Source organism: Balaenoptera borealis (assembly GCF_965194805.1).
Source record: "Balaenoptera borealis genome assembly, chromosome: 3".
NCBI lineage: Eukaryota > Metazoa > Chordata > Mammalia > Artiodactyla > Balaenopteridae > Balaenoptera > Balaenoptera borealis.
In genome coordinates this window covers 74,097,974-74,124,155 of record NC_138866.1, presented here as the reverse complement: position 1 = coordinate 74,124,155, position 26,182 = coordinate 74,097,974, and the positions used below count along the sequence as shown (strand labels likewise).

The 26,182-nt window shown below is 45.7% G+C and overlaps 1 protein-coding gene and 1 pseudogene across 11 annotated transcripts; one reads left to right on the top strand and one right to left on the bottom strand.

Moving 5' to 3' along the window:
- Positions 1 to 6,531: 6,531 nt before the first annotated feature.
- On the top strand, positions 6,532 to 25,795 carry ABHD4 (abhydrolase domain containing 4, N-acyl phospholipase B). 10 transcript variants are annotated; one of them, XM_082386196.1, is made up of 8 exons: positions 6,532 to 6,656; positions 10,380 to 10,468; positions 11,616 to 11,941; positions 12,094 to 12,248; positions 12,591 to 12,749; positions 14,004 to 14,115; positions 23,389 to 23,575; positions 24,307 to 25,795. In XM_082386196.1, exons 2-8 carry the CDS (start codon positions 10,445 to 10,447, stop codon positions 24,394 to 24,396), a joined length of 1,053 nt encoding a protein of 350 aa, XP_082242322.1. In that variant the 5' UTR covers positions 6,532 to 6,656; positions 10,380 to 10,444; the 3' UTR covers positions 24,397 to 25,795. The 10 variants fall into 10 exon arrangements, with proteins under 10 accessions (XP_082242322.1, XP_082242316.1, XP_082242321.1 ...); XM_082386190.1 differs by having other exon boundaries at positions 11,569 to 11,941; XM_082386197.1 differs by having other exon boundaries at positions 6,637 to 6,763.
- On the bottom strand, positions 17,839 to 18,643 carry LOC309626023 (eukaryotic translation initiation factor 4E pseudogene; annotated as a pseudogene). Its single transcript has one exon. The product of its transcript is annotated as a eukaryotic translation initiation factor 4E pseudogene (transcript).
- Positions 25,796 to 26,182: the final 387 nt, after the last annotated feature.

The following is a 26,182-nucleotide window of genomic DNA, read 5'->3' as shown; positions in this document are numbered from 1 at the left end:
CTTCTTCCCAGTTGCCTTCAGCTCAAAATATTCCTTATGCTAAGGTGGCATATTTTGGGGTGGCATATTCTGCTACCCTTCAACACTCAACATCATAAAACAATGGAAAAGTAGAAGGGCAAGAAGGTCCCCTTATAAACAAAGGCCATGATTTTACAATGTATCTCTCTACAGTAAGAAATGACATTCTTTATCAAAAGAAAGACAACTCCTCCAAAGAAGAGGACTCTTCTAAAGAAAATCTCTGCATGAGAGTCTGTTTTCCAATTCTTTTCCCTTGTATTTTCACTTTCTCCTTCAGATCCCTCCTTTTGCTTCTCTCTGCTATTGCATGTAACAGCTCCATCTTTTAAACTTTGGCCCTAGTGTGGCCAAAACCCCCTTTCCTTGTATGACAGTGTGATATAACCAGAAATATACATTTGTTCTTCATCTCCGGTTCCTGGCACAGAACTCCTTAAACCCTCATTATTTCCTAAGTGGTAAGAGCAATAGGAACATCTTTTGTTATAATACTTGTTTTTGTCCCCAGTTTCGGAAATAGCTCCAGAGCAATAAAGGTAGAAGGAATGTCTTTTGTTATTCGTAACAAACCCGTTTCAACCACACTGGAGTTTATGTTAATGAAGTGACTTTTGGGAAGTCCCTAAGGATGGGGGCTAGATGCCAGGGGAATGATTGCCACATGATTCCAAGGTTGGAACTTTCAGTTCCTCCTCAAGGTCGAGGAAGGGGAGGGGGCTGGAGATTGAATTCAATCACCAATGGCCAATTATATAATCAATCATGCCTATGTAATGAAGCCTCCATTAAAAAAACGCTAACCAAAAGGGTTCCAAGAACTTATAAGTTGCTTATCACATCCAGATGCTGGGAGGGTCACACATCCCGAGAGGGAATGGAAGCTCTTTGCCTCTTCCCCAGTATCTCAACCTATGCATCTCTTCTTTAGGGCTGTTTCTTTTCTTCTCTTTTCTTTTCTTTTCTGTATTTATTTTTGGCTGCATTGGGTCTTCATTGCTGTGCGCAGGCTTTCTCTAGTTGAGGCGAGCAGGGCTACTCTTCGTTGCGGTGTGCGGGCTTCTCATTGCAGTGACAGCACAGGGATCGAACCTGCGCCCCCTGTATTGGAAGGCGGATTCTTACCCACTGGACCACCAGGGAAGTCTGGTTATTGCTTTTTAAACTTCAGTTATTATCCCCAGAGGAGTGCACCAGTCCTGGAGATACTGCAATACCAGATCAATGTGTGAAGTGGATGGAGCAAGCTCCTACTCCAACTTCCTGCTCCAAAAAATCTGTTTAATATGTTGTTCTCAGAAAGAGAACGTATCAGATATTAAACTGATAAGAACAGATACTACACTTGATCTTAGCCAAAAGGCCGAGAAGCGATGGAACTTTAATTTTTATTAATTCAAATCTAAGTAGCCACATGTGGCTAGTAGCTGTCGTATTGGAGAGAGCAACTTTAGAGCTATTGTACTCAGTTCCTTTGTTTACTCTAAGGGTCACACCATATTCATAGTTCATTCAAAAGGCGATGACACCCATTTGAAACCAAAGAATGATCTATCCCTGCCAGGCCTGAACTGTCAGGTCATCAGTTCCACCTACTTCTGGAATATTTAATATGATTTACAGGCACAGGAAGGAGGTGTGGTGCTCCAAGGACAATGGTGCTTCAAAGACAAAGGACGACCCTGCCTGAAAATGTTTCGACATCACACCCCCTACCGGACTCTTAATCAATCGCCCTCCCCACCATGTTTCGATGGTTACGAAATTCCTGAGCCCGCCTGTCCCAAATAAGGAAAGGCATCTTCCCTGTCTCACTCCCACCCTATAGAAGGAAGGTATATGTGCCTCAACCATCAGTAAACAAAATTTTCACCTCGGACCATTCTTTTGTATTCTGGCTATAAAAACTGATCAATAGCACGTGTTCAGGCTCGACTCTCCCAGACTACTAGGAAGTCGGCCCGGTGTTCTGGCAGCAACCCTTCCCTCTAATAAATTCTATCTTCTTTACATTCTACCTTGTGTCTGGAAATTCTTTTCCAACGCGCGTTCAGACCACAACAAGAGGGTTTGTCAAAATTAGTTTCCACCCATAAAGACCATATTAATACTTTAATCACACATAAAATCATATGTAAAATTGTTACCGAGTCCAAGCTCGCTCTGCATGCTGCACGACAGGCCAATAAATCGGAGAGAGGTGTTGAGGCAAGGGATACAATACGACTTTATTCCGAAAGCCAGCAGACTGCGAAGATGGCAGACTAGTGTGTCCGAAAAACCATCTTATGGGGTTTGGATGCCAGTTCCTTTTATAGAACAGAGAGGGAGAGGAGATGAGGAAGTAAAGTAAAGAGACCATAAGAATTGCAATGTCCCCTGGAATGGCCAGCCTTGGGGAGGGGTTGTGTTAATTTCTTCTTTCTTGCAGCCATCCACAGGTGGACAGGGTCAGGATGTTTCCCTGAACAAAGGCACTTTGGTTCAGGCAGAGAGGCAGGGTTCCCTGAGGCAGGCCATTGTGTATAGACAGTATCCTTTTAGTGAACAAAAGCAACGGGAATCAAAGGTTAAAGTAAAAGAAACAGATCCAACATGTAGTCAGATTTGGCTCTTCCCTGTTACAGAATCACATATGTTGGAGGTACAAGATACACTTGCACATAGTGTATCTTACCTTGAAGCTAAGGAGAAATAAGAACCTTACGTTTCTCCTCAGAGGCCTGCCTAGAGCAGGCCTGAGAGTCTTCTCCACTCTGTAATTCTAACAGATCCAGCCTAATCCTGAGATATCCCAGCTCTGGGGATGAAACCAAGCAGAGCCCTGCAGGACCCTCCCTGGTACAAAAGCCCCTCTGTGTCCCCTGTTTCTTATTTGTAGGAAAAGGCTTTGGTCTCCTAGGCCTTCCCTGAGTGCCAAAGAGCAGACTCAAGCAGTTACTAATTAGGGAGGTGAAGGAACACAGAAACAAAGGTAAAGCAGTCAAGAAACAATAGCTCAATGATAAACCAGCCCAAGTTCTTCCTCAAAGGATATGCATAATGATCTGACATATACCTTTGAGCTGTTCTGCAGAAACTAACATCCCCACCCAGGTGGAGGATGGTGGCTCTATGCTGAGCACAAGCACATAGACCCCAGACTGGTTGGAACCAGAAGGTTGATGATTAAAATTCCTGAAACACCACCCTGTTACCTCACCACCAACCAATCAGAAGAAAGTCATGCCCCTTGCAACCCTAACTTCAAATGTTGCATTTAAGAATGTATATATATATATATATGTATAACTGAATCACTTTGCTGTACAGCAGAAATTAACACAGCATTGTAAATCAACTATACTTCAATAAAAAAACTTTGATTAAAAATTTTTTAATAAATAAATAAATAAATTTTTTTAAAAAAGAAAAAATAATAACCCTTTCCTGAAAGCCGTCAGGGATTTCAGGTCTTTTGAGTACAAGACCACCTGTACTCCTGGCTGGACCCTGCAATAACTACTATACTTTCCTTCACCACAACCCAGTGTCAGTAAATTAGCTTTGCTGTGTGGTGAGCAGACACAAGTTCAGTTCAGTAACAGGGACGCCTTAAGGGATCTATTAACTTTGGTTATAAAAGGCATTTTCTATATGTTCAAGTTTCCTACTTCTCTCCAACCTCTACTGTAGAGCTGGGTTGGCACACAGAAACAAAATACAAATGCTTCTGTGCACTGCCACAAGAGATGAGGTCTAGAGAGATCTAATACCAGTTCCAGCCAGGTCATCCTTGCCCCCAGAAGTTCTACATCTTACAGGTTTTCAGAAAAGTGGGAGATTTTGTTGCCCTGTCTCGGAGTGATGTAGCCTGGAATTTCCTATATGGTATAGCTTCCAAAAGCCCTTGACACTGATGATCAGAGAAAAATGCACAAACTAAAAGTTGAGAGTTAAGTTTTATTTGGGGACCTTACTAAGGACTGTAGCCTGGGAGACAGCCTCTCAGATAGCTCTGAGGAACTGCTCCGAAGAGGAGCCAGGATATACAGTTTTTGCTTAAAAAAAAACAAAAACAAAAACATAGTCGAACATGGAAATATGACTGCTTATCACAAAAAACAGACATCTCAAGTTAATTTTAGTGCTTTACTATGTATGGGGAAGATGCAAACATCTGGGGCTCACTGAAATTATTCCTTAGATATGCATCTTAACTACCTAGGGCCAGTATCCAGAGCACAGAATGTTTCCTGTTTCTCTCCATCCTGACTTCCCCTCAGGGTGCACCATGGGGTGGGAGTGTGCAGGGGGAGACCACACTGGCTGATGGCTTGATGGCGGGCAACATTCGTTGTTTACTGGAATGGCAGGTCACATTCTTTGTTTACCGGAATGCCAGGCAACATTCCCTTTCCATAACACTTAGCATATTGTTTTTTAGGTACTTGTTTATACATATACCTCCTCACTAGACTTTTCATCCATTTCTTTCTCCAGTAAGGACCGACTGTGTACTCTGTGCCACACTCTGTCCTAGGGGCTGGCAGCAAAGCGGAGAACAAAACAGACAAGATCCTCCAGGAAACTTGGGCTCTAGTGGAGGGAAAATGATAATAAATGAGTCCACAAATATGCACGATAATTTAATAAAATAGAATAATGTGATAGAGTGACTGGGCATCTCTTTTAGACCCTGTTGTCACAGCAAAGGCCTCAGAAGAGGGGAGGTTTGAGCTGAGCTCCCAGAACAAAGTTGCCAACTCTGCAAAGGGACAAATAGCCTAGGGTGGCAAAAGATAGAAAGCCTATGTTAACCACTAGAGCAGCCTGTTTCTTTACTTTTTTTTTTTTTTTTTGGCCACGCTGCGCGGCCTGTGGGATCTTAGTTTCCCGACCAGGGATTGAACCCTGCAGATTGAGTCAGCAGTGAAAGCTCAGAGTCCTAACCACTGGACTGCCAGGGAATTCCCTGTGTTTCTTTACTTTTGATAATGGTGTTCTTAGTGCCTAACATAATGCTTGGCTTTGAATAGGTATGTATATAATAATAATATGGTAACTTTTTAGCATAAACAAGTGTACTAAATGTTTATTTGAATTATCTTGGTTAATTCTTACAAGACACAAGACAGAAGAAGAAAATTAAAGAGATGCTAAATAATTTACCCACAAGCATGCAGTAGAGAAATGGTAAAACCAAAATTGACCTGCACCCAGAATTCATTGAACTTCAGCATCTGAAGTGCTTCCTATAATTGCAGCTTTTAGCATCAAACCAAACCAAATGAATTAGAATCTCAGCGGGTAGGGATTTGGAAACCTGAATTTTTAACAAGCCAGCCAGATGATTGTAATGCACCCTTAAGTTTAGGACCACTCTGCTTTGTTGTAAGAATGAATGAGAGACAGGTCCTCTGCTATTTGTACTACTTTGCCCCACATCTTACAAATTCCTAGACCCCTAAAGTCTATAAATGTCTATTCTCTTAAACTTCAATCCCTTGTAATGCTAATCAGATCAGTTTAACACTGTGTTACAAGAAAGAAGAAATCTCAGAATCTCCTGAGTCCTGCAGGAAGGCTAAAAAAAAAACCACCTTGACAAACCCCTACAACCAGCACTCTCCCACCCACCATCCACTATCTCTAGTCTGGTTTTAACCTAATCAAGAGGATGACCACTCCAGGGACATCAGGCCCTGTTTACCAGTTCAGGTAAGTTCTGGAGTCAGTTACGATCTGACTCCTCTGCTGAGCAAGCCAATCAGGACCTCTCTCTCTCCAGCCCCCATCCCAGCTACCTAAAGCGGACTCACCCCTGTAGGCTAGTCCTTCAACTGCTCCCCCCTGGGGAAGTGGAGGCAGGGACCCCAAACTGACGGAGACCTGGGGTTGAGCCACCTTGTCTCTGGGAACCAGGCTGGGGCCAAAGACAACCCCAGAGCAGAGGAATGCTCATCTTGGCCTGTGTGGCTTAGGTTTAGGGTGGCCAGATAAAGTACAGGATGCCCATTTATGTCCTAAACATTGCATGGGACATGCTTACTCCAAAAAAGTATTTGCTGTTTATCTGCAATTCAACTTTAACTAGGCGTCCTGGTTTTTATTTGCAAAATTTGGTAGTCTACTTGGGCCACAGGCTCTCAGACCCTTTGTAGGAGCGTTCAACGGTTGGTAGTGTCTCCACAAACATCTTGAGCATCTGATTAGAAGGAACACTAAGGGGTGGACTTGAGGGGATGGGGTGGCTACAATAGGGAAGCCCAATGGGTGTGTGGGAGCGTGCAGGGGTAGTTAAGTCACTTTTTAATTATCAGAGAGTAGAGGTTTGATGGAGCTCCTGTGAGGGACTCGGTAGTTTCAGTACTACTTATCTCCCTCACTGTCCCCAAATGTGTGACCAGGACTACTGTCCTATTTTGTGACGCTCTCAGAGACATCTCATGTGTCCCGGCTGTCCCAGCCGGCTGGGTTCAGAGCCCCAGCCCGCGTCCTGAGGCCCCTCCTCCCCGTTCGCGGCGCTGGCCACGCCCCACTTTGCTCTCCTACCCTATTCCGGGTCAGCTGGTGCTGGCGTCAGGCGGAGGGATGGGCTGGCTCAGCTCGACCCGGCAGGGCTTGTTTACTATGGCTGATGATCTGGAGGAGCAGTGAGTTAATCCTGTCTCTTTCTCTATCTCTGTCTCTGGGCCATGAACCTGGGACTGTCTGTGGCTGAGGAACAGTTTTAGACACCTTCCAGACTTTCCTTTTTCAGGTCGGCTTCAGGGGAGGGCTGGGGGTTGCGTTTGGTTGCTTTCCTTTTGCCCAGAAGATGCGGCAGCAGAGTCAGGGGAGCGATGGAAGAGAACGCTTTCTACAGCCCAGCGGTTCTGACTTTCCACTTTAGTGTTCGCGTTCATTCCTTGCTCCCCTCTAGTCTAGGTACCCTGGGATTAGATTTAGTGGTGATGTCTCAGACCCCCCAAAGCAAGCGTGTGGACGCGGGTGCGGGGGTAACAGCCAGGTCTGCTCGTCTGGATTTGCTCCAGGACGGGAGGCAGGGATGTGGGAAGAGCCTCGCTTAGCCCAGCCCTGCACGGGTAAGGCGTGGCAAGCGGAGAGAGGGCTCCACTGCGCTGGGATTGGTCTGGGTTAAATAGGCTTGCAAGTTTCACTCGCTCTCGCCAACCGAGGCGCTTAGTCGCTGGCAATCCTTGTTGATAGTTTTTAATCATCATAACAATATCCTTAATGCTGCGGTTTCAGAATTAGAGCTTTGGGAATTTGTTAACACCGTCTCAAGGACATCAAGTTTGGGGTGCCACCTGTAGGTGGTGTGACAAGCAGTTCACAGTCTGATAGGAGCAAGGAAAAGTTGCTTGGAGAATGACTCAGCTTCCAGCCAAGCGGGGTGCGGGGGGGGGGGCGGGGGGGCGTGTTCACCAAAAATGGGCCTTTCCTGGATCCCGTGTTCCCACTTGTTCCCCCCTTTTCAGAGCTGCTTGCAAAACTAATTAACGTTATGACAATAATAGCTTCCTGGGCTTGAAGGAACTGCCCGGGAGAGTGGTGTTTTCCAAAATGATGCTTCCAAGAGGAGATTTACAATAGCTACAATGACTTAGAGAAATAGACTATTAGAGCTGGCAGAGATTCAGGTAGTTCAGTTCCTTTTTACAGGTGAAGAATCCAGGGCCCAAAGAAGTTAGGAGACCTCAAGATCACAGCGGTTTAGAACAGTCTTCTTGCCCAGCACAGAACCCCTTCTGCCTCACCCACCATCAGGATAAAGGCACCCTAAAGGGAAGAGACCACCCCAACCAGGCTAAGTTCGTGGCTAAGCGGCTGCTCTGCTTCTTGCCTCAATTCCCCAGCCCAGCCCTCATCTCCCCAGTGGTATTGAGCAGATAGTGTGCCAGGGACTATTTCCAGCGCTCTACCAGTAGCATTTTTGGTGAAGAAGAGAGGAAAAGCTCTCCCTGAAGAGTATCTGCAGAGTAGCCCTTGATGCTGTTCCTTAGAACAACATTTCTCCTGAGTGCTGCTTTGGGCAGATATAAGGCAATGTGGGGTCCAGATGACATGCCCTAACTTGTCACAGTCTCCGTGGGGCGGCGGGAAAGTTTGTCTCTTAAGACTGGCAACATTCTGTGGTCTTGGTGCCAGTGCTTCAAGCCTATAAGGAATTCCAGAGGAATATTCGAAGGGTTCTGAGTCTTCGTAGGACTGGATTGACTGAGAGTGACAGCTCTCATCTGGCTAAAGCCATTGATGGACCAGTTTCAGCTGCAACCTCAGTATTTCTTTCAAACCTCAGTCACTGAGATTTGCTACTTGCAAAACACTGGGAATATAGATAGCTTATGATTTAGCTGGGGAAAAGAACATTTATTGGGAGTTTATCTTGTGCTAGGCATTTCTCTGTGCATTAATTCATTTGGTCTTTATAACAACCCTCTGAGGTAGATACTATTATTACCTCCCTTTAAAAATGAGGAAACTGACAGAGAAGGCTAAATAATGTGTCCAAAGACACATTGCTGGTGAGTGGCAATGCCAGGATTAGAACTTCAGTCTCTGGCTTTAGGTCACACCTCCTTTCAGAAAACAGACAAGTGTGGAACTGTGCTTGTATAATGTGAGTATTCGTGTGTGGCCTTGAAAAAATAAGGCGAAACCTGGATTTGAGATCTAGGTTCTAGTTCTGCTTCTTTTTCTAACTAGCTGTATAACCTCTTTGGGCATCATTTTGCTCATCTGTAAAATAAAGAGGCTGGACTAGATTTCTAAGGAACTATTCTAATCTAAAATTCTGCACTTCCAAATGATGTAGCAAGATGCCCAATGTGTGCCAAGGGGGGGTTGGTAATAGTTCCCCTCGCTCCCCCACAGAATGCCCCTGCTTGACTGTTCTGATGTTTACAGGCCCTTTCTGTAACTGGTGGTGTGGATCCTGAAATCCACTTCATCCAGACAGAGTTCAAGAAAAGAGAAATACCATATGGGATGGAAAAGGAATAATAAAAGCTCATTCGGTGAGCATCTGTTTTGTCCCAGGCGCCTTATGAGGTCCCTTCCATATCTAGATGCTCAAAGACAGGTTATTTAACAGGCCAACACCATTCTGCTTGTAAATGATATTACTGTGACTTAGATCCAGGGTGTTTTTTTTTTTTTTTTTAAGCATGTTATTTTTGGTTTTGTTTGTTTATTATTTATTTATTTATTTATTTTTGGCTGCATTGGTCTTCATTGCTGCACGTGGGCTTTCTCTAGTTGCGGCGAGCAGGGGCTACTCTTCGTTGTGGTGCGCGGGCTTCTCATTGCAGTGGCTTCTCTTGTTGCAGAGCACGGGTTCTAGGTGCGCAGGCTTCCGTAGTTGTGGCACGTGGGCTCAGTAGTTGTGGCTCGCAGGCTCTAGAGTGCAGGCCCAGTAGCTGTGGCGCACGGGCTTAGTTGCTCCGCGGCATGTGGGATCTTCCTGGACCAGGGCTCGATCCCGTGTCCCCTGCATTGGCAGGCGGATTCTAAACTACTGTGCCACCAGGGAAGTCCCTAGATCCAGGGTTTTAAAAAATTATTCCACAACAACTGCTACTTTCAACCTCTACCCTGCAATGACTTAAAGTCCCCTGGGTATAAAGTAGAAAGCAAGATAGGTTATCTTATCTGTTTTACTGCATGCCATTGGAGGTGATGACATGTGTGAGCTTTCTACTCATTTTATAATCTGGAAACAAGGCCAAGGGCAACGTTTGTCCTGTCAGGGAATCACAGCAGGACTTGAACCCAGGTCTCCCTCATCCTTCTCCCTGCCTGTCCCATCATGTCATTCAAGGCTGGACTGATTGATTGCCTGAGAGCCCAACTGGGCACTGACACAGTGCTCTGTACTTTCAGGGGCTTGGAAGAGGGCACACACGAACCCTGGTGCCCTGCCAGGAGGGCAGGTGGCATGAGAATTTGCCCTACTCTAAAGGAACATACAGTCCTAGGGATGGCAAAGGAGAACTGAAACATTAGTTAAAAGTTGGCTTTTTTTCCCCTTGTAACCTCCTTGAACATTATAATAACCAGTAACAAAGGGGAGTTGTAAAGCTCAAATGAGATAAAAAAATGTGAAAGGGCTTTGTAAACTGTGAAGTGTCCTGCACATGGTATTCTGAGTATCTGTTGAAACAAAGGGCATGTTGTTGTTAATAACCATTTATCAGAGAAGAGTAACAGTCTATCAGGCAACCAGGGAATTGCTGACTGCCATAGGGGCAGGTTTCCCGAGCCTGGAAACACCCTGCGCCCTGATAACTCTTTTGTAACTAACTGCCAGCAAGCCTGAGAGCATCAGTGTTTCCAGCTTTGCCAGTGAGTGTCTCCGTGTCTCCCTGTCCCAGGCCTCAAGGCTGGCTGAGCAGCTGGCTGCCCACTTGGCGCCCCACTTCCATGTCTCAGCTGAAGAATGTGGAAGCCAGGATCCTCCAGTGTAAGTAGAAGGGACACTCGTCCCACCTCCCTCGGGAGGCCCAGGATACAGGATCTTCCCGGGGACTGGCACACTGAGCCCACTGATTCCTGATTGACAATGCTTGGGGTGGGAGGAAGGGATGTCTGTGACTGGAGGGAAAAGATTTGCCCAGAGGACACACATTCCATGATAGTGGTTCCTTGACATCTCCCTCCCTGTCCATCATGCTGGTTTCTGTCTCATCCCACAACTTCACCTCAAACCCTGTACCAGCTATTAACATACAGCATGTATAAATGTACACATTCTCTCCTTTACTTCTTCCTTCTCCTATTCTTTTCTTTTGCCATCTCTCCCTTTCTCATCAAACACACAAGCACTTCTTAGATTTACCATCTTCCTACCCAAGGACCAGCAGTCCTGTATTGTCTAATATTACTATTCCTTGTGTTCTGCCCAGTTAGCACCCCCCCGACCCCGCCATCCAGTTACCAAACAAGATCCTTGGGCCACATCTCCCCATGTTCCTCATATGATCTTCCCCGCCCTGTAGCCACTGCCCCAGCCATGGCTACCCTCTCTCTTATGGGCTGGGTTAAGTACAACCACAGAAGAGCCACAGTTTTCAAGCCTTTCAAGCTGTCTGGGATCCAGGTGACTTCCCCTCGGCAGCTCTGTCATGTGACTGCCTTCACACCAGCAAAGCAAGCATTGCCCACCTTGGTCTGTCCCAAAGAGGGACCTGGCTCAACACTCCCAGATACCTTCAGTGAGGACACTACTGTCCATGGGTCAAGCCCCAAGCACACACAGGTACAAGACTGACAGATGCTGAAGCTCTGTGGGGTCAGTGGGGTCACTGCCACCGTGGACCCAAAGGGACCCAAACAGCCTCAAGGAATAAGATGGCCCCTCTTAATACCTACAGACTAGACGGTCTACAAATTGTACTTGGAGTTGAACTCTTAGGACGTAGGGTCAGAGAGTTGTGAAAGGAAAGGCAAGGGAGGTCAGGAAGGGTTTGGGGATGAGAGAGAGCTGAAGAGCGGGAGTCCAGGCAAAAGGATGACGCTGTCAGCACACAGTCTGATCGCTCTGCCCTGGACCCCTCTCCCCAGGCCTCCAGAACAAGTTCCTGGCCCGATACGTGTCCCTCCCAAACCAGAACAAGATCTGGACGGTGACAGTGAGCCCTGAGCTCAGGGACCGCACCCCCCTGGTGATGGTGCATGGCTTTGGGGGCGGCGTGGGCCTCTGGATCCTCAACATGGATTCACTGAGCGCCCGCCGCACTCTGCACACCTTCGATCTGCTCGGCTTCGGGCGAAGCTCTAGGCCAGCGTTCCCGAGGGACCCAGAGGGGGCCGAGGACGAGTTTGTGACCTCGATAGAGACATGGCGGGAGACCATGGGGATCCCCAGTATGATCCTCCTGGGGCACAGCCTGGGAGGATTCCTGGCCACTTCCTACTCAATCAAGTACCCTGACAGGTAAGGAAGAGCCACCCATCTCCATCACGACGACTCCTCGCCTTGCTGGGAAACTTCCGGTATTTGTTTCCAATAGTTCTCTTCCTGGGTGATTTAAGGGCTGTGATACCTTCAAGCAAAGACAACTTGACTCCTCCTTTTTCCTCCTTTAGAGTTAAACACCTCATCCTGGTGGACCCATGGGGCTTTCCCCTCCGACCAACTGACCCCAGTCAGATCCGTGCACCCCCGACCTGGGTCAAGGCTGTGGCCTCTGTCCTAGGGCGTTCCAATCCACTGGCTGTTCTTCGAGTAGCTGGACCCTGGGGTGAGTAGCCTGTAGATGGAAAACTGTCTCCTCAAACCACGGCTGTCCCATTCTAGAAGCCCCACTGCACCTGGACTCTCAGCATCCCCTCTTGTTCAGGAAAAGTGGGAATAGGCCTAACATTGTTATTTAAAGCTGTTAATCTGGACCAGATGTCTTTGTCTGCAGTTTCAGAAGGTTCTTTTTTTCCTCCATCTGCATGGAAAAAGCTTTTCCATGCGAGAGCCAGATGGAGCAGAACTGCTACTCTGTGCCCCAGAGAGAGAGGAAGGGGCCATGAGGTGACTCTTCCTCTGCTGAGTTTCTGTGCTCCACGTTTATGGCAGCCTGTTGGTGTTTCAGCGTGGTCACCACTGCTGGATCCCATCCCTGCAGCTCACCCAGCACCTGTTGCCAGGAGAGGTCAGGACCAGAGCCTCCAGCCTAGCCCACAGTGGCAGGCAAGCTCCTGCCCCAGTCAGACACCACGTCTTCACCACTTAGTAGCTGTCAGCAAACCCTGTGAGTGAAGGGAGGGAAGGAGGGGGGAGCCAGCCAGAGCGAATGGGATCAGTATGCCCCGGCCTTCTGACCTCACACTGCTAGCACCCTCCCTATCTGGGGAGCCTTTTACTCTGATAAAGAGAAAAGCAGATTCCCTTTATGGAAAAGATTGGTGGCCATCTATTTTGCACTGATGGCTTATATATACACAGTAATGTTCAATAGCCAATTATTATGAATTAATTGCTATTGGCTGAATAAGAGTTATCTCTCTAGGCCCTTCAAGAGAAACAGAATGGCTCTGGATAAAAGAGAAAAATGAGCACTTGAGCAGAAGGTAGGAGTTTGGGGAGAAAGGAAGGAAAGCAAGAGACACAGGTGCCAAAGGATACTAAATGCGCAGAGGGCTGACCTTCTTAGGGCACCCAGCACTGTGCACTCCAGCAGACCTTCTATAATCCTTTTACAGGGAGAAGCCCTGCTCTAACCACTCTCCCCATTGCTGGACTTGCCTCTGGCCAGGTCCATGCGTGGGCATCAGAGCTATTATGGTTGGGGAGGTTGGCTGGCGGCCATGCAGGAGGACCAGGGCCCAGGGGATCCCGGCTTTGCCTCCCTCTCAACCCTTGCTTCTCACACAGAGAGAGCAGACCGGGAGAGAGAGGCCTGAAGCTGATCATTCATTAGGCCCAATTTTTACAGTGTGTTTCAAGTGCCCTACTGCTTGTGTATGTACTATTTAAAGAAAGGTGAAGGGAACAGATTGCTCTAAAACTGTGCCCCGAGTCTGAGATGCCAGTATTAGGTTTACCTCTTCACTCGTATTCTATTACAGGCCTGAAAGTGAGAGGGCTCTTGGGAGGTGGTCTGGTTTCATCCACTACCTTCAGAAGATTAAACGGCCATAAAGGGTCTCGGGGAGAAAGAGAACATAGCTCAGACTGTAAAAGCAAAGCATCTCAACCATGGACTCCTGTGGGGCTTGTAATCCTTGGAGAGAAAGATCTTGGGACTTCATTGAGCTGCAGATAATTCTGGTTCCTCAGTGACATTAGACTATCTAAATTCTTTGGCAACTAACTGACTCTCATTTGTAGTCACCTGGAGCTTCCCAAAAGACTTGCATGCTCTGTCTGCCACTATAACATTAAGTGTACAAAGCAAACAAACCCTTAGGAGAAATAATGTTTGGTTAAAGTTGTTAACACATACAAAGGCAGGAGTCTTTCCTCCCTATTCAAATCGGCCTCTCCACGTTCTGTCCCCTCCCAGGGCCCAGCCTGGTACAGCGATTCCGACCAGACTTCAAGCGCAAGTTTGCAGACTTCTTTGACGATGATACTATATCGGAGTATATCTACCACTGCAATGCCCAGAATCCCAGGTGAGGGCAGCTTCCAGAGTCAGCTCAAGGTCGATGGGTTGGCAGCTAAAACTCCAGCTGCTGGAAAACTCCAGAACTGTCCCAGGATCATTCTGTGCTGTATTTCTTCTTCCACAGAGCTCTCATTCAGTTAGGGGAACATAGGCATTAGCAGGCTTGGTGGTTTCCAGAGACTTTCCCAGGCATAGGCACAAAGGGATGGAGAAGATAATAGATTAATTAAACATGCCGCCTGTCTCTAGAGGAGGACCCTTACTCTTCCCTGGAGATAGGCAGTTAGCCTGACAGGCAAAAAGTCTGGAAAACATTTCCAAAGATCTTTTTTTTTTTTTTTTAATTTATTTATTTATGGCTGTGTTGGGTCTTCGTTTCTGTGCGAGGGCTTTCTCTAGTTGGGGCAAGCGGGGGCCACTCTTCATCGCGGTGCGCAGGCCTCTCACTATCGCGGCCTCTCTTGTTGTGGAGCATAGGCTCCAGATGCACAGGCTCAGTAATTGTGGCTCACGGGCCCAGCTGCTCCGCGGCATGTGGGATCTTCCCAGACCAGGGCTCGAACCCGTGTCCCCTGCATTGGCAGGCAGATTCTCAACCACTGCGCCACCAGGGAAGCCCCTGATCTTTTTATTTTTTAACTGAAAAAGTGATATGAACATGGTATTTTTTTTAAATTTTATTTATTTTTTTATACAGCAGGTTCTTATTAGTCATCCATTTTATACACATCAGTGTATACACGTCAGTCCCAATCGCCCAATTCAGCACACCACCATCCCCACCCCCCTGCCGCTTTCCCCCCCTTGGTGTCCATAAGTTTGTTCTCTACATCTGTGTCTCAATTTCTGCCCTGCAAACCGGTTCTTCTGTACCATTTTTCTAGGTTCCACATATATGCATTAATATACGATATTTGTTTTTCTCTTTCTGACTTACTTCACTCTGTATGACAGTCTCAAGATCCACGTCTCAACAAATGACCCCATTTCGTTCCTTTTTATGGCTGAGTAATATTCCATTGTATATATGTACCACAACTTCTTTATCCATTCGTCTGTTGATGGGCATTTAGGTTGCTTCCATGACCTGGCTATTGTAAATAGTGCTGCAATGAACATTGGGGTGCATGTGTCTTTTTGAATTGTGGTTTTCTCTGGGTATATGCCCAGCAGTGGGATTGCTGGATCATATGGTAATTCTATTTTTAGTTTTTTAAGGAACCTCCATACTGTTCTCCATAGTGGCTGTATCAGTTTACATTCCCACCAACAGTGCAAGAGGGTTCCCTTTTCTCCACACCCTCTCCAGCATTTGTTGTTTGTAGATTTTCTGATGAAGCCCATTCTAACTGGTGTGGGGTGATACCTCATTGTAGTTTTGATTTGCATTTCTCTAATAATTAGTGATGTTGAGCAGCTTTTCATGTGCTTCTTGCCCATCTGTATGTCTTCTTTGGAGAAATGTCTATCTAGGTCTTCTGCCCATTTTTGGATTGGGTTGTTTTTTTAATATTGAGCACATGAGCTGTTTATATATTTTGGAGATTAATCCTTTGTCCATTGATTCATTTGCAAATACTTTCTCCCATTCTGAGGGTTGTCTTTTTGTCTTGTTTATGGTTTCCTTTGCTGTGCAAAAGCTTTTAAGTTTCATTAGGTCCCATTTGTTTATTTTCGTTTTTATTTCCATTACTCTAGGAGGTGGATCAAAAAAGATCTTGCTGTGATTTATGTCAAGGACTGTTCTTCCTATGTTTTCCTCTAAGAGTTTTATAGTGTCCGGTCTTACATTTAGGTCTCTAATCCATTTTGAGTTTATTTTTGTGTATGGTGTTAGGGAGTGTTCTAATTTCATTCTTTTACATGTAGCTGTCCAGTTTTCCCAGCACCACTTGTTGAAGAGACTGTCTTTTCTCCATTGTATATCCTTTTCTCCTTTGTCATAGATTAGTTGACCACAGGTGCATGGGTTTACCTCTGGGCTTTCTATCTTGTTCCATTGATCTATGTTTCTGTTTTTGTGCCAGTACCATATTGTCTTGATTACTGTAGCTTTGTAGTATAGTCTGAAGTCAAGGAGTCTGATTCCTCCAGCTCCATTTTTTTCCCTCAAGACTGCTTTGGCTATTCGGGGTCTTTTGTGTCTCCATACATATTTTAAGATTTTTTTGTTCTAGTTCCATAAGAAATGCCATTGGTAATTTGATAGGGATTGCATTGAATCTGTAGATTGCTTTGGGTAGTATAGTCATTTTCACAGTATTGATTCTTCCAATCCAAGAACATGGTATACCTCTACATCTGTTGGTATCATCTTTAATTTCTTTCATCAGTGTCTTATAGTTTTCTGCATACAGGTCTTTTGTCTCCCTAGGAAGGTTTATTCCTAGGTATTTTATTCTTTTTGTTGCAATGGTAAATGGAAGTGTTTCCTTAATTTCTCTTTCAGATTTTTCATCATTAGTGTATAGGAATGCAAGAGATTTCCATGCATTAATTTTGTATCCTGCAACTTTACCAAATTCATTGATTAGCTCTAGTAGTTTTCTGGTGGCATCTTTAGGATTCTCTATGTATAGTATCATGTCATCTGCAAACAGTGACAGTTTTACTTCTTCTTTTCCAATTTGTATTCCTTTTATTTCTTTTTCTTCTCTGATTGCCGTGGCTAGGACTTCCAAAACTATGTTGAATAATAGCGGTGAGAGTGGACATCCTTGTCTTGTTCCTGATCTTAGAGGAAATGCTTTCAGTTTTTCACCATTGAGAATGATGTTTGCTGTGGGTTTGTCATATATGGCCTTTATTATGTTGAGGTAGTTTCCCTCTATGCCCACTTTCTGTAGAGTTTTTATCATAAATGGGTATTGAATTTTGTCAAAAGCTTTTTCTGCATCTATTGAGATGATCATATGGTTTTTATTCTTCAATTTGTTAATATGGTGTATCACATTGATTGATTTGCATATATTGAAGAATCCTTGCATCCCTGGGATAAACCCCACTTGATCATGGTGTATGATCCTTTTAATGTGTTGTTGGATTCTGTTTGCTAGTATTTTGTTGAGGATTTTTGCATCTATATTCATCAGTGATATTGGTCTGTAATTTTCTTTTTTTGTAGTACCTTTGTTTGGTTTTGGTATCAGGGTGATGGTGGCCTCATAGAATGAGTTTGGGAGTGTTCCTTCCTCTGCAATTTTTTGGAAGAGTTTGAGAAGGATGGGTGTTAGCTCTTCTCTAAATGTTTGATAGAATTCACCTGTGAAGCCATCTGGTCCTGGACTTTTTTTTTTTTTTTTTTTTGCACAAAATTAATGTTTATTCCACCTTTGTGTCATATTCCTGGATCCTTCACCAATGTCACATGAGGAAAAAAACAAAAGCAAAACAAATGAAAAACTGAAATCAGAATCACTAATGTTATCAAGTAGGGAAACAAATAAATTAAAATCTAGCAGCCATCAGCAAGAGTACAGCACAGACAATGCTGTAAAAAGAAACAAAGAAAATTGTTAGAAAAATGTAGGCATCATACTCTTTCAAACCAGCAAAATATGCTCCTGCATACAATGGAACATAAACAGAATCGTTCTCTTGTAAGGTATAGAAATGCAAATTCTTTTCTCTAATATTTTAGATGGGTCAAATGTGTTTGTAATCATTAATTCTTTTAAGCTATTACAGAGTGGGCCAGGAACACATTTATGGATTCTGGGGACGATGTGTACTGTAATTCTTTGATTGGGATAGTGGACACTCTAGCCAAAATTAAAAAAAAAAAAAATATGAACACAGAAATACAAGACAAAGGCGAATGAGACTTCTCTTATATCTTAGCAACATTTAGATGGAAATCAAATTTAAATGCAGTCCACTCTGCTTTTGAAGAGGCTTTGGTTCAGCTCCCAAATCTCGATTGCTTGACGCAGTCTCCTATGAGAATACTCAGAAGGTGTCTTCTTAAACAACAAACCTATTTTTAGTGGTGGAGCTGCTCTTAGTAGCTGTGTCTGCATGGGACTGATAACCAATCACTACCTTTGGAGGAGGTCCTAACCTTTCCTTGTATACCCTCCCTATATGTGTAACAGCTTCTCTGTTTTCACATTCAGTAGTCCATATTGCTATTTTATCACCTTTAGCTCTAACATTAACCACAGCTCCACATACATCATCACTGTAGTCATAAAAAGATTCTCCAATAAGGCACAGCAGTGTCTCTAGCCAAAAGCGATTGAGGTCACTTCGTCTCTGCTGTTTGTTCAATGTAATTAGCCATCGTTCTCCTCGTTTGTTTTTCTCATCTTCCCACATAGGCTCAATACCATCCTTAAAAAGTGAGTAGTCACAGCCAGGCATTAAATTACTAGACAACTGGATATGGTTGTACAGAGCCTAAAAGTCTCAACAGTATCAAACTTAGAGATCAGCCAAAGGTTTGCTTGCCAAGTTTTGCTTTTATCATTTTTAAAAAACCAGAGTGCCCATCTGTTCTGTAAAGGATGTTTAATATAGTGTTCTGGGTTAGCAACCTCCTGATTAGATTCTGTTTTCTCTTCTTCTGTAGGTGGGGGATTAGAAGTAGGGGTGGTTTCCAGTTCCACAGTCGCCATCTTAGATCGATCTCCCTGGACTTTTGTTTGTTGGAAGATTTTTAATCACAGTTTCAATTTCATTACTTGTGATTGGTCTGTTCATATTTTCTATTTCTTCCTGGTTCAGTCTTGGAAGGTTATACCTTTCTAAGAATTTGTCCATTTCTTCCAGGTTGTCCATTTTATTGGCATAGAGTTGCTTGTAATAGTCTCTTAGGAAGCTTTGTATTTCTGTGGTGTCTGTTGTAACTTCTCCTTTTTCATTTCTAATTTTATTGATTTGAGTCCTCTCCCTCTTTTTCTTGATGAGTCTGGCTAATGGCTTATCAATTTTGTTTATCTTCTCAAAGAACCAGCTTTTATTTTTATTGATCTTTGCTATTGTTTTCTTTGTTTCTATTTCATTTATTTCTACTCTGATCTTTATGATTTCTTTCCTTCTGCTAACTTTGGGTTTTGTTTGTTCTTCTTCCTCTAGTTCCTTTAGGTGTAAGGTTAGATTGTTTATTTGAGATTTTTCTTGTTTCTTGAGGTAGGCTTGTATGGCTATAAACTTCCCTCTTAGAACTGCTTTTGCTGCATCCCATGGGTTTTGGATCGTCGTGTTTTCATTGTCATTTGTCTCTAGGTATTTTTTGATTTCCTCTTTGATCTCTTCAGTGATCTCTTGGTTATTTAGTAATATAGTGTTTAGCCTCCATGTGTTTGTGTTTTTTACGTTTTTTCCCCTGTAATTCATTTCTAATCTCATAGCGTTGTGGTGAGAAAAGATGCTTGATATGATTTCAATTTTCTTAAATTTACTGAGGCTTGATTTGTGACCCAAGATGTGATCTGTCCTGGAGAATGTTCCGTGTGCACTTGAGAAGAAAGTGTAATCTGCTGTTTTTGGACGGAATGTCCTATAAATATCAATTAAATCTATCTGGTCTATTGTGTCATTTAAAGCTTCTGTTTCCTTATTTATTTTCATTTTGGATGATCTGTCCATTGGTGTAAGTGAGGTGTTAAAGTCCCCCACTATTATTGTGTTACTGTTGATTTCCTCTTTTACAGCTGTTAGCAGTTGCCTTATGTATTGAGGTGCTCCTATGTTGGGTGCATATATATTTATAATTGTTGTATCTTCTTCTTGGATTGATCCCATGATCATTATGTAGTATCCTTCCTTGTCTCTTGTAACATTCTTTATTTTAAAGTCTATTTTATCTGATATGAGTATTGCTACTCCAGCTTTCTTTTGATTTCCATTTGCATGGAATATCTTTTTCCATCCCCCTCACCTTCAGGCTGTATGTGTCCCTAGGTCTGAAGTGGGTCTCTTGTAGACAGCATATATAGTGGTCTTGTTTTTGTATCCATTCAGCAAGCCTGTGTCTTTTGGTTGGAGCATTTAATCCATTCACATTTAAGGTAATTATCGATATGTATGTTCCTATGACCATTTTCTTAATTGTTTTGGGTTTGTTTTTGTAGGTCCTTTTCTTCTCTTGTGTTTGCCACTTAGAGAAGTTCCTTTAGCATTTGTTGTAGAGCTGGTTTGGTGGTGCTGAATTCTCTTAGCTTTTGCTTGTCTGTAAAGCTTTTGATTTCTCCATCGAATCTGAATGAGATCCTTGCTGGGTAGAGTAATCTTGGTTGTAGGTTCTTCCCTTTCATCACTTTAAGTATATCATTGCCACTTCCTTCTGGCTTGTAGAGTTTCTGCTGAGAAATCAGCTGTTAACCTTATGGGAGTTCCCTTGTATGTTATTTGTCGTTTTTCCCTTGCTGCTTTCAATAATTTTTCTTTGTCTTTAATTTTTGCCAATTTGATTACTATGTGTCTCAGTGTGTTTCTCGTTGGGTTTATCCTGTATGGGACTCGCTGCGCTTCCTGGACTTGGGTGGCTATTTCCTTTCCCATGTTAGGGAAGTTTTCGACTATAATCTCTGCAAATATTTTCTCTGGTCCTTTCTCTCTCTCTTCTCCTTCTGGGACCCCTATAATGCGAATGTTGTTGCGTTTAATGTTGTCCCAGAGGTCTCTTAGGCTGTCTTCATTTCTTTTCATTCTTTTTTCTTTATTCTGTTCCACAGCAGTGAATTCCACCATTCTGTCTTCCAGGTCACTTATCCGTTCTTCTGCCTCAGTTATTCTGCTATTGATTCCTTCTAGTGTAGTTTTCATTTCAGTTATTGTATTGTTCATCTCTGTTTGTTTGCTCTTTAGTTCTTCTAGGTCTTTGTTAAACATTTCTTGCATCTTCTCGATCTTTGCCTCCATTCTTTTTCCAAGGTCCTGGATCATCTTCACTATCATTATTCTGAATTCTTTTTCTGGAAGGTTGCCTAGCTCCACTTCATTTACTTGTTTTTCTGGGGTTTTATCTTGTTACTTCATCTGGTACATAGCCCTCTGCCTTTTCATCTTGTCTATCTTTCTGTGAATGTGGTTTTTGTTCCACAGGCTACAGGATTGTAGTTCTTCTTCCTTCTCTGAACATGGTATATTTATAAAGAAAAAAAAAAAAGAAAGTCTTCTCCTGTCCCAGACCTGTAATTCCTGAATCTTCTTGTTATTTTAGGTCTGAGATATCATGTGACATTGCTTCAGGGAACCTCTCATATATCTTCCTTTGCACACATATGACTGTATCTCTAGACTACATTCCTACAAATAGAACTGCTGATGGAAAGGTTATGCATTTAAAAATCTAATTATGTGCACCTTGAAATACTTACTGTTGGGATACGAATGCCTTCCCTCTCTTTGGGGGATTTGGGGATATCCACAGAATCTCTAGAATTTTATATCTATGACAACTCAGACATAGGCCCCACAAGCCTGCTGATTTACAGTCTTGACAACTGCCATCCAGGGCAGAGATAGGGAGGTAGTCCTCCCCTCGGGCAGTGCCATGTGAGTGGCTGATACCATGAGGCACCACCTCTGAGGGGGCCTCACCCCACGCTACTGGGAAGCATCTCAGGGGAGCCAAGGTCATTGGGAGCAGCAGCACTGCCCTGCCTCATTTCAGGACTGTTCAGCCTAAAGCTGTGAAGCAACTGGGGTTTTGCATTCCAGCAGTACTGTCTGAGCATTAGCGTCAAACCCAGACAGGTTTCAGGCAGCGTGGGAACTGTCCATCCAACATTCCTCAGGAGCCCAGCTGATTGAAGGGCCCTGCTTAAGCAGCAGTATAGAAACTCAGCTCAACAGTCAAATCAGGGAGCCCCCTGCTTCCTGCTCTCGACTCCTCTCAGCCCCCACTGGGCTCAGTGCCAGTCTCATACCCTCTGAGGCCCTGCAGGCCCACCCCTAGCCCTTTCCTCAGAGCATTCCCCAGCCCCAGACCTAGTTCCGTATAATGAATGGCCTCCCAATCTAAGCCACAGAGTATATAATCACACAGCTCATTCAGGTCCTAGAAGAAGCAGAGATGACATCAGTGATAACCAGCCCCTTCCCCCAAACCCCATCACTCAATTTTATAAGCCCCTGAGTCTTTCTGAGTTGTAACCCTCATGAGCTCGTGGTAACTCTTACCATTCCCTTGGAAAACATACGATTTGGCCAAAGAATAATATTTGGGGGATGGGGTACCTACTTTGCTTCACCTAAATTTAGGGGCTTTGTACATATTTTCATTTTCTTCACAATAACCTAATAAAGTGGGTATAATTCCTCCCAGCTTGTAAATGAGAAAATTAAGGTGTATTCTTGTTTACATGACTTGCTTAGAAACTACAGCCAGGATTTGAACTCATGTCTCTCTGACTCCAGAGTCCATGATTTTTCCACTATGCTGCACTGTCTTAAGGAAGAACCCTGTTTCTGGTGGCCTGTGCAGAACCCAGGCTCTCCTTCATCTCAGGGGTGCAAAGGAGACTGGGGATATAATTCCCGAACAGGCTGAGCCTGCTGGGCGGCAGTGTCCCCAACCTCTCCTGCTTCCCAGGAGAGCAACCTGGACAGCTGGCTTCTGCCCCAGCCTTGCAGACCCCTGTGACACAGCCTTGGTTAGCTCTCCCTAAGGAAATGGCCAGGGAGCAAAGGAGATCAGATTGGCCGTCATTGCTTCTCAAGTCACACAAACTGCTGCTCCCCCCAGGTCCTCACAAGACTGATTTCATTCCATTCTCCTCAGCAAACCCTTTGTGCTTCTGTAGTACTTGCTCATCAGAGCCCACCCCAAGTGAACCCCTTGACTCTCTCCTTCAGCCCCAGGAAGCCAAGTCCCTAGTCTGTGTTCTCCTAGAACTCTGCCACCCTTTCATAATTCTTGGGAAATGTGAAGTTAAGTTAATCATATAATTCATTATTTATGCCTGAAGTATGAGGAAAATGTGAGCTCCAGGAGGGCAGGCACTGCATCTGTCTTGTTCATATGTCCCCACCCTCAGCTCCGGGATGCCACATAAATATTTGTTGAATAAATAGTAACCTATTAGGCTCTTGGATAATTCTCAGTGCCATGGGGTTTTCACAAGTTCCACAAGTTTTCACAACTCATCTGTGATAGGAGCCTCTGGAGATTCAGTCCTGTCTCCTAATCTTCTTAATATTTAATGAGCCCAGTGCTGGGCTCTGAGAGGAACACAAAGGATGACAAAGATACTGCCCCAGCCTCTGAGACCAACAAATTGACATTTTAGGCTGTGGCGTTTATTCATTGCCTCACCCTGTTTTGCTTCTTCAGTGGGGAGACGGCATTCAAAACCATGATGGAGTCCTTCGGCTGGGCCCGGCGACCCATGTTAGAGCGAATTCACTTGATTCAAAAAGAAATGCCCATCACCATGATCTATGGGGCTAACACCTGGATAGACACCAGCACGGGAAAAAAGGTGAAGCTGCAGCGGCCGGATTCCTACGTCCGAGACATGGTACGTTGGCCACTGGAGGAGCAGGATTGAGGTGGAAACACTGCAACATCCCAGCACGTGTTGATTGACCCAGAGTAGCTGAGTCAGGGTAGCGAAGGGTGATGGGAGAGTCGAGGGGGAAACAGGAGTGGACGGGTTGAGCTACGGCAGTGGATTTGAAAGGGTTGGCTCTCTGTAAAATCATAATTAGGGGCTTCTCACTTCTGTGTAGCTCAGTTCAGCTGAAAGGCAGATTCTTGTCCAGTAGTCAGGCACAGGCACCACGCTGTCCCTCTACCCCCTGTAATTCCCACCCCAAAGCAGAGCTGGGAACTGTAGAGGCTGACGTGAAGCCTTCCCACCACACTCCTCCGGCCCCCGCCCCCCCCCCCGCCGTTTTTCCTTACCCCCTCCCCCCTCATTTGCTAATGAGTATGCTTAATTAGGCTGGTGCCTGATGGGCCCTGCTTTAGTGGACATGTGGATGACATGAGCAGGTCGGTGGAGGGGCTGGCGTGGAAGGAGAGGTAAAATCAGGCGCCATAGGAGAAGTAAGGATGGGATATTGGGATTCACTGACTCCCACAGGGAAGTGCCAAGATCTGGGGAGAAAGGTGGACTGTTGTCTTAGGTAAAATAAGTGCTCATGGGTGACGGGCAAGCAGTCTTAAGGGAAAAAGAAATGGTGCAATAGCTTTCCAGTGCCTTGAATAAAGGGCTGTCCCACCCCTGGTGGGGTCCTCCATCCACAGGAGATCGAGGGCGCCTCACACCACGTGTACGCGGACCAGCCACACATCTTCAACGCAGTGGTGGAGGAGATCTGCGACTCGGTTGATTGAGCTGCTCTCCCTAGAGGGCGAGGAGAAAGCCAGAGAGTCACTCTCACCTCCCTGTCTCCTTACTTACCCCTCTGTCCTTTCCTGACCAACTAACATGTGCCAGCCAGGCAGAGTCTCGGGCTGTCCCCGGGGCAGGACCAGAGAAGGAGAGCACTCCTCTCTACGCTAAGGGCTAGAGGCAAAAGCCACAAGTGGCCTTGAGCTCCCCACCCCAGGGAAGAACATAAAGGCTTGCAGAGTGCCACCCCATTCTCTCCATGCCGAGTGTTACCCAGGTGTGGCTATGAAGGGTCACACCAAGCCGCATCCCCCCTGTGCCAAAGGGAGGGCGGCCGCCTCCCCTGGGCGAAGGAGAGGCTCTCAGTAGCCTTTCCTGGCTCTGGAGTGTGTGTGGGGTAGGTTCCGTGCAGGAATATCTTCCTGCCCCATCACCCCCGGCCCCCCGGCCATGCCAGTTCTGTCTGGAGTCTGGTTGGGACTGGTTCCCACTTAAGTACCAAGAGCAGGTCCTGCAGCTCCCGTGACCTGAGAGGTCGTATCCAAAGCCCTCGTTAACAGAGGAGGCCCAGGGCAGGGCAAGGCATGGCTGGTCCATGGCGAGACAGCTCTGTTCCAGGAGAGCTAGGGCTGGCACCCGGGTCTGCTGAGAGCCTGTGCTCACGGCAGACTCTGTTTGCCAAGGTTTGAGGCGGGCACCGTTGCCATGGGGCTGGTCCTGGCTGAGGATAAGCGCAACCCAGCCCCGCGTTCCAGCCTCATTGTACGGGGGTGCTGTTTGCCTGCCCTGTGTCTCAGCCCCAGCTGCCTAAGCTGGGAACACTCAAGTGCTTCCTTCCTGCCCCCTCTTCCTCCCGCTGGGAGGCCTCTGGGCCTCCCTCTGTGCCTTGGGCCCTGAAGCCCCACCGATAGTGTTGAGAAAGGTGGCCCCTGGTGGAGAGAAGGGAAAGGCCCTTCAACCCTGAGCCGTGTCTGGATCCCCATCCTCTCTAGTATCCGCAGGGTTTTTCTACCTGCCCCCGGAGCTGGGGCTCACGTGCGCCTCCGCCCAGGGTCCAGTGGGGAGCCTCCAGCCGGCAGTGGTCTGTCCTCATCAGCCACAGGATGGTTCTCACTGCCTGGCCCTCCATCCCTGCCACCTGTCCTTCTGGTCTCCAGCTCATCAGCCCCCGACCCCCTCCCCCCCGTCACTCTCTCCCAGGGGCTGGTTCCAGGTGCTGCTCCGAGGTTCTGGGCAGTAGGCTGGGCCTGGCCCCAGAACCAGGGCAGCTCCTGCCTACTCCTTCACTTTTGTAAAGCCAACCCTTTCACCAGAATAGTATTAACTCCTGGTGCTTTGTACTACTGGTCCAGCTGCCTTGGGCTCCTTTTCTATATTAATAAAGAAATGAGTCAAAACTGCCTTTGGTGATGATGTTTAATATTGCTCCAACAAGAGTGGTGCTGAATTCACAACAGCTCCTGTGACGCCTGAGTCAGAGAAGGGGGCCCCGAGAGGTACCCACGCACAGGCCACTCCACTCCCTCTCCCGTTTAGTGCAGCATCTGCCCCCTGAGAGGATGGATAAGGGCTGGATGGGCCAAGCCCCAACTGACAGGAGGAGAATTAGGCTGAACTTGGTGCTCCCTACTGCCCATTAAATAGCCCTATCATCTGAAGTTCACCTTGGCCTTCACCTGGACTGCTCGCTAGGGCCTATTCTGACTCCTACTCATCCTCAACCTCAGCTCAAATATTCCTTCTGCAGGGAAGCTTTCCTCTGAGCCCCTAGACTAGACTTGCACCCCC

Coding starts and splice junctions, on each gene's coding strand:
- ABHD4 (XM_082386190.1), top strand. CDS start 6,595: ATGGGCTGGCTCAGCTCGACCCGGCAGGGCTTGTTTACTATGGCTGAT. Junction 10,469..11,568: donor GGAAGCCAGGATCCTCCAGT/GTAAGTAGAAGG, acceptor CCCTCTCCCCAG/GCCTCCAGAACAAGTTCCTG. Junction 14,116..23,388: donor TGCAATGCCCAGAATCCCAG/GTGAGGGCAGCT, acceptor TTGCTTCTTCAG/TGGGGAGACGGCATTCAAAA.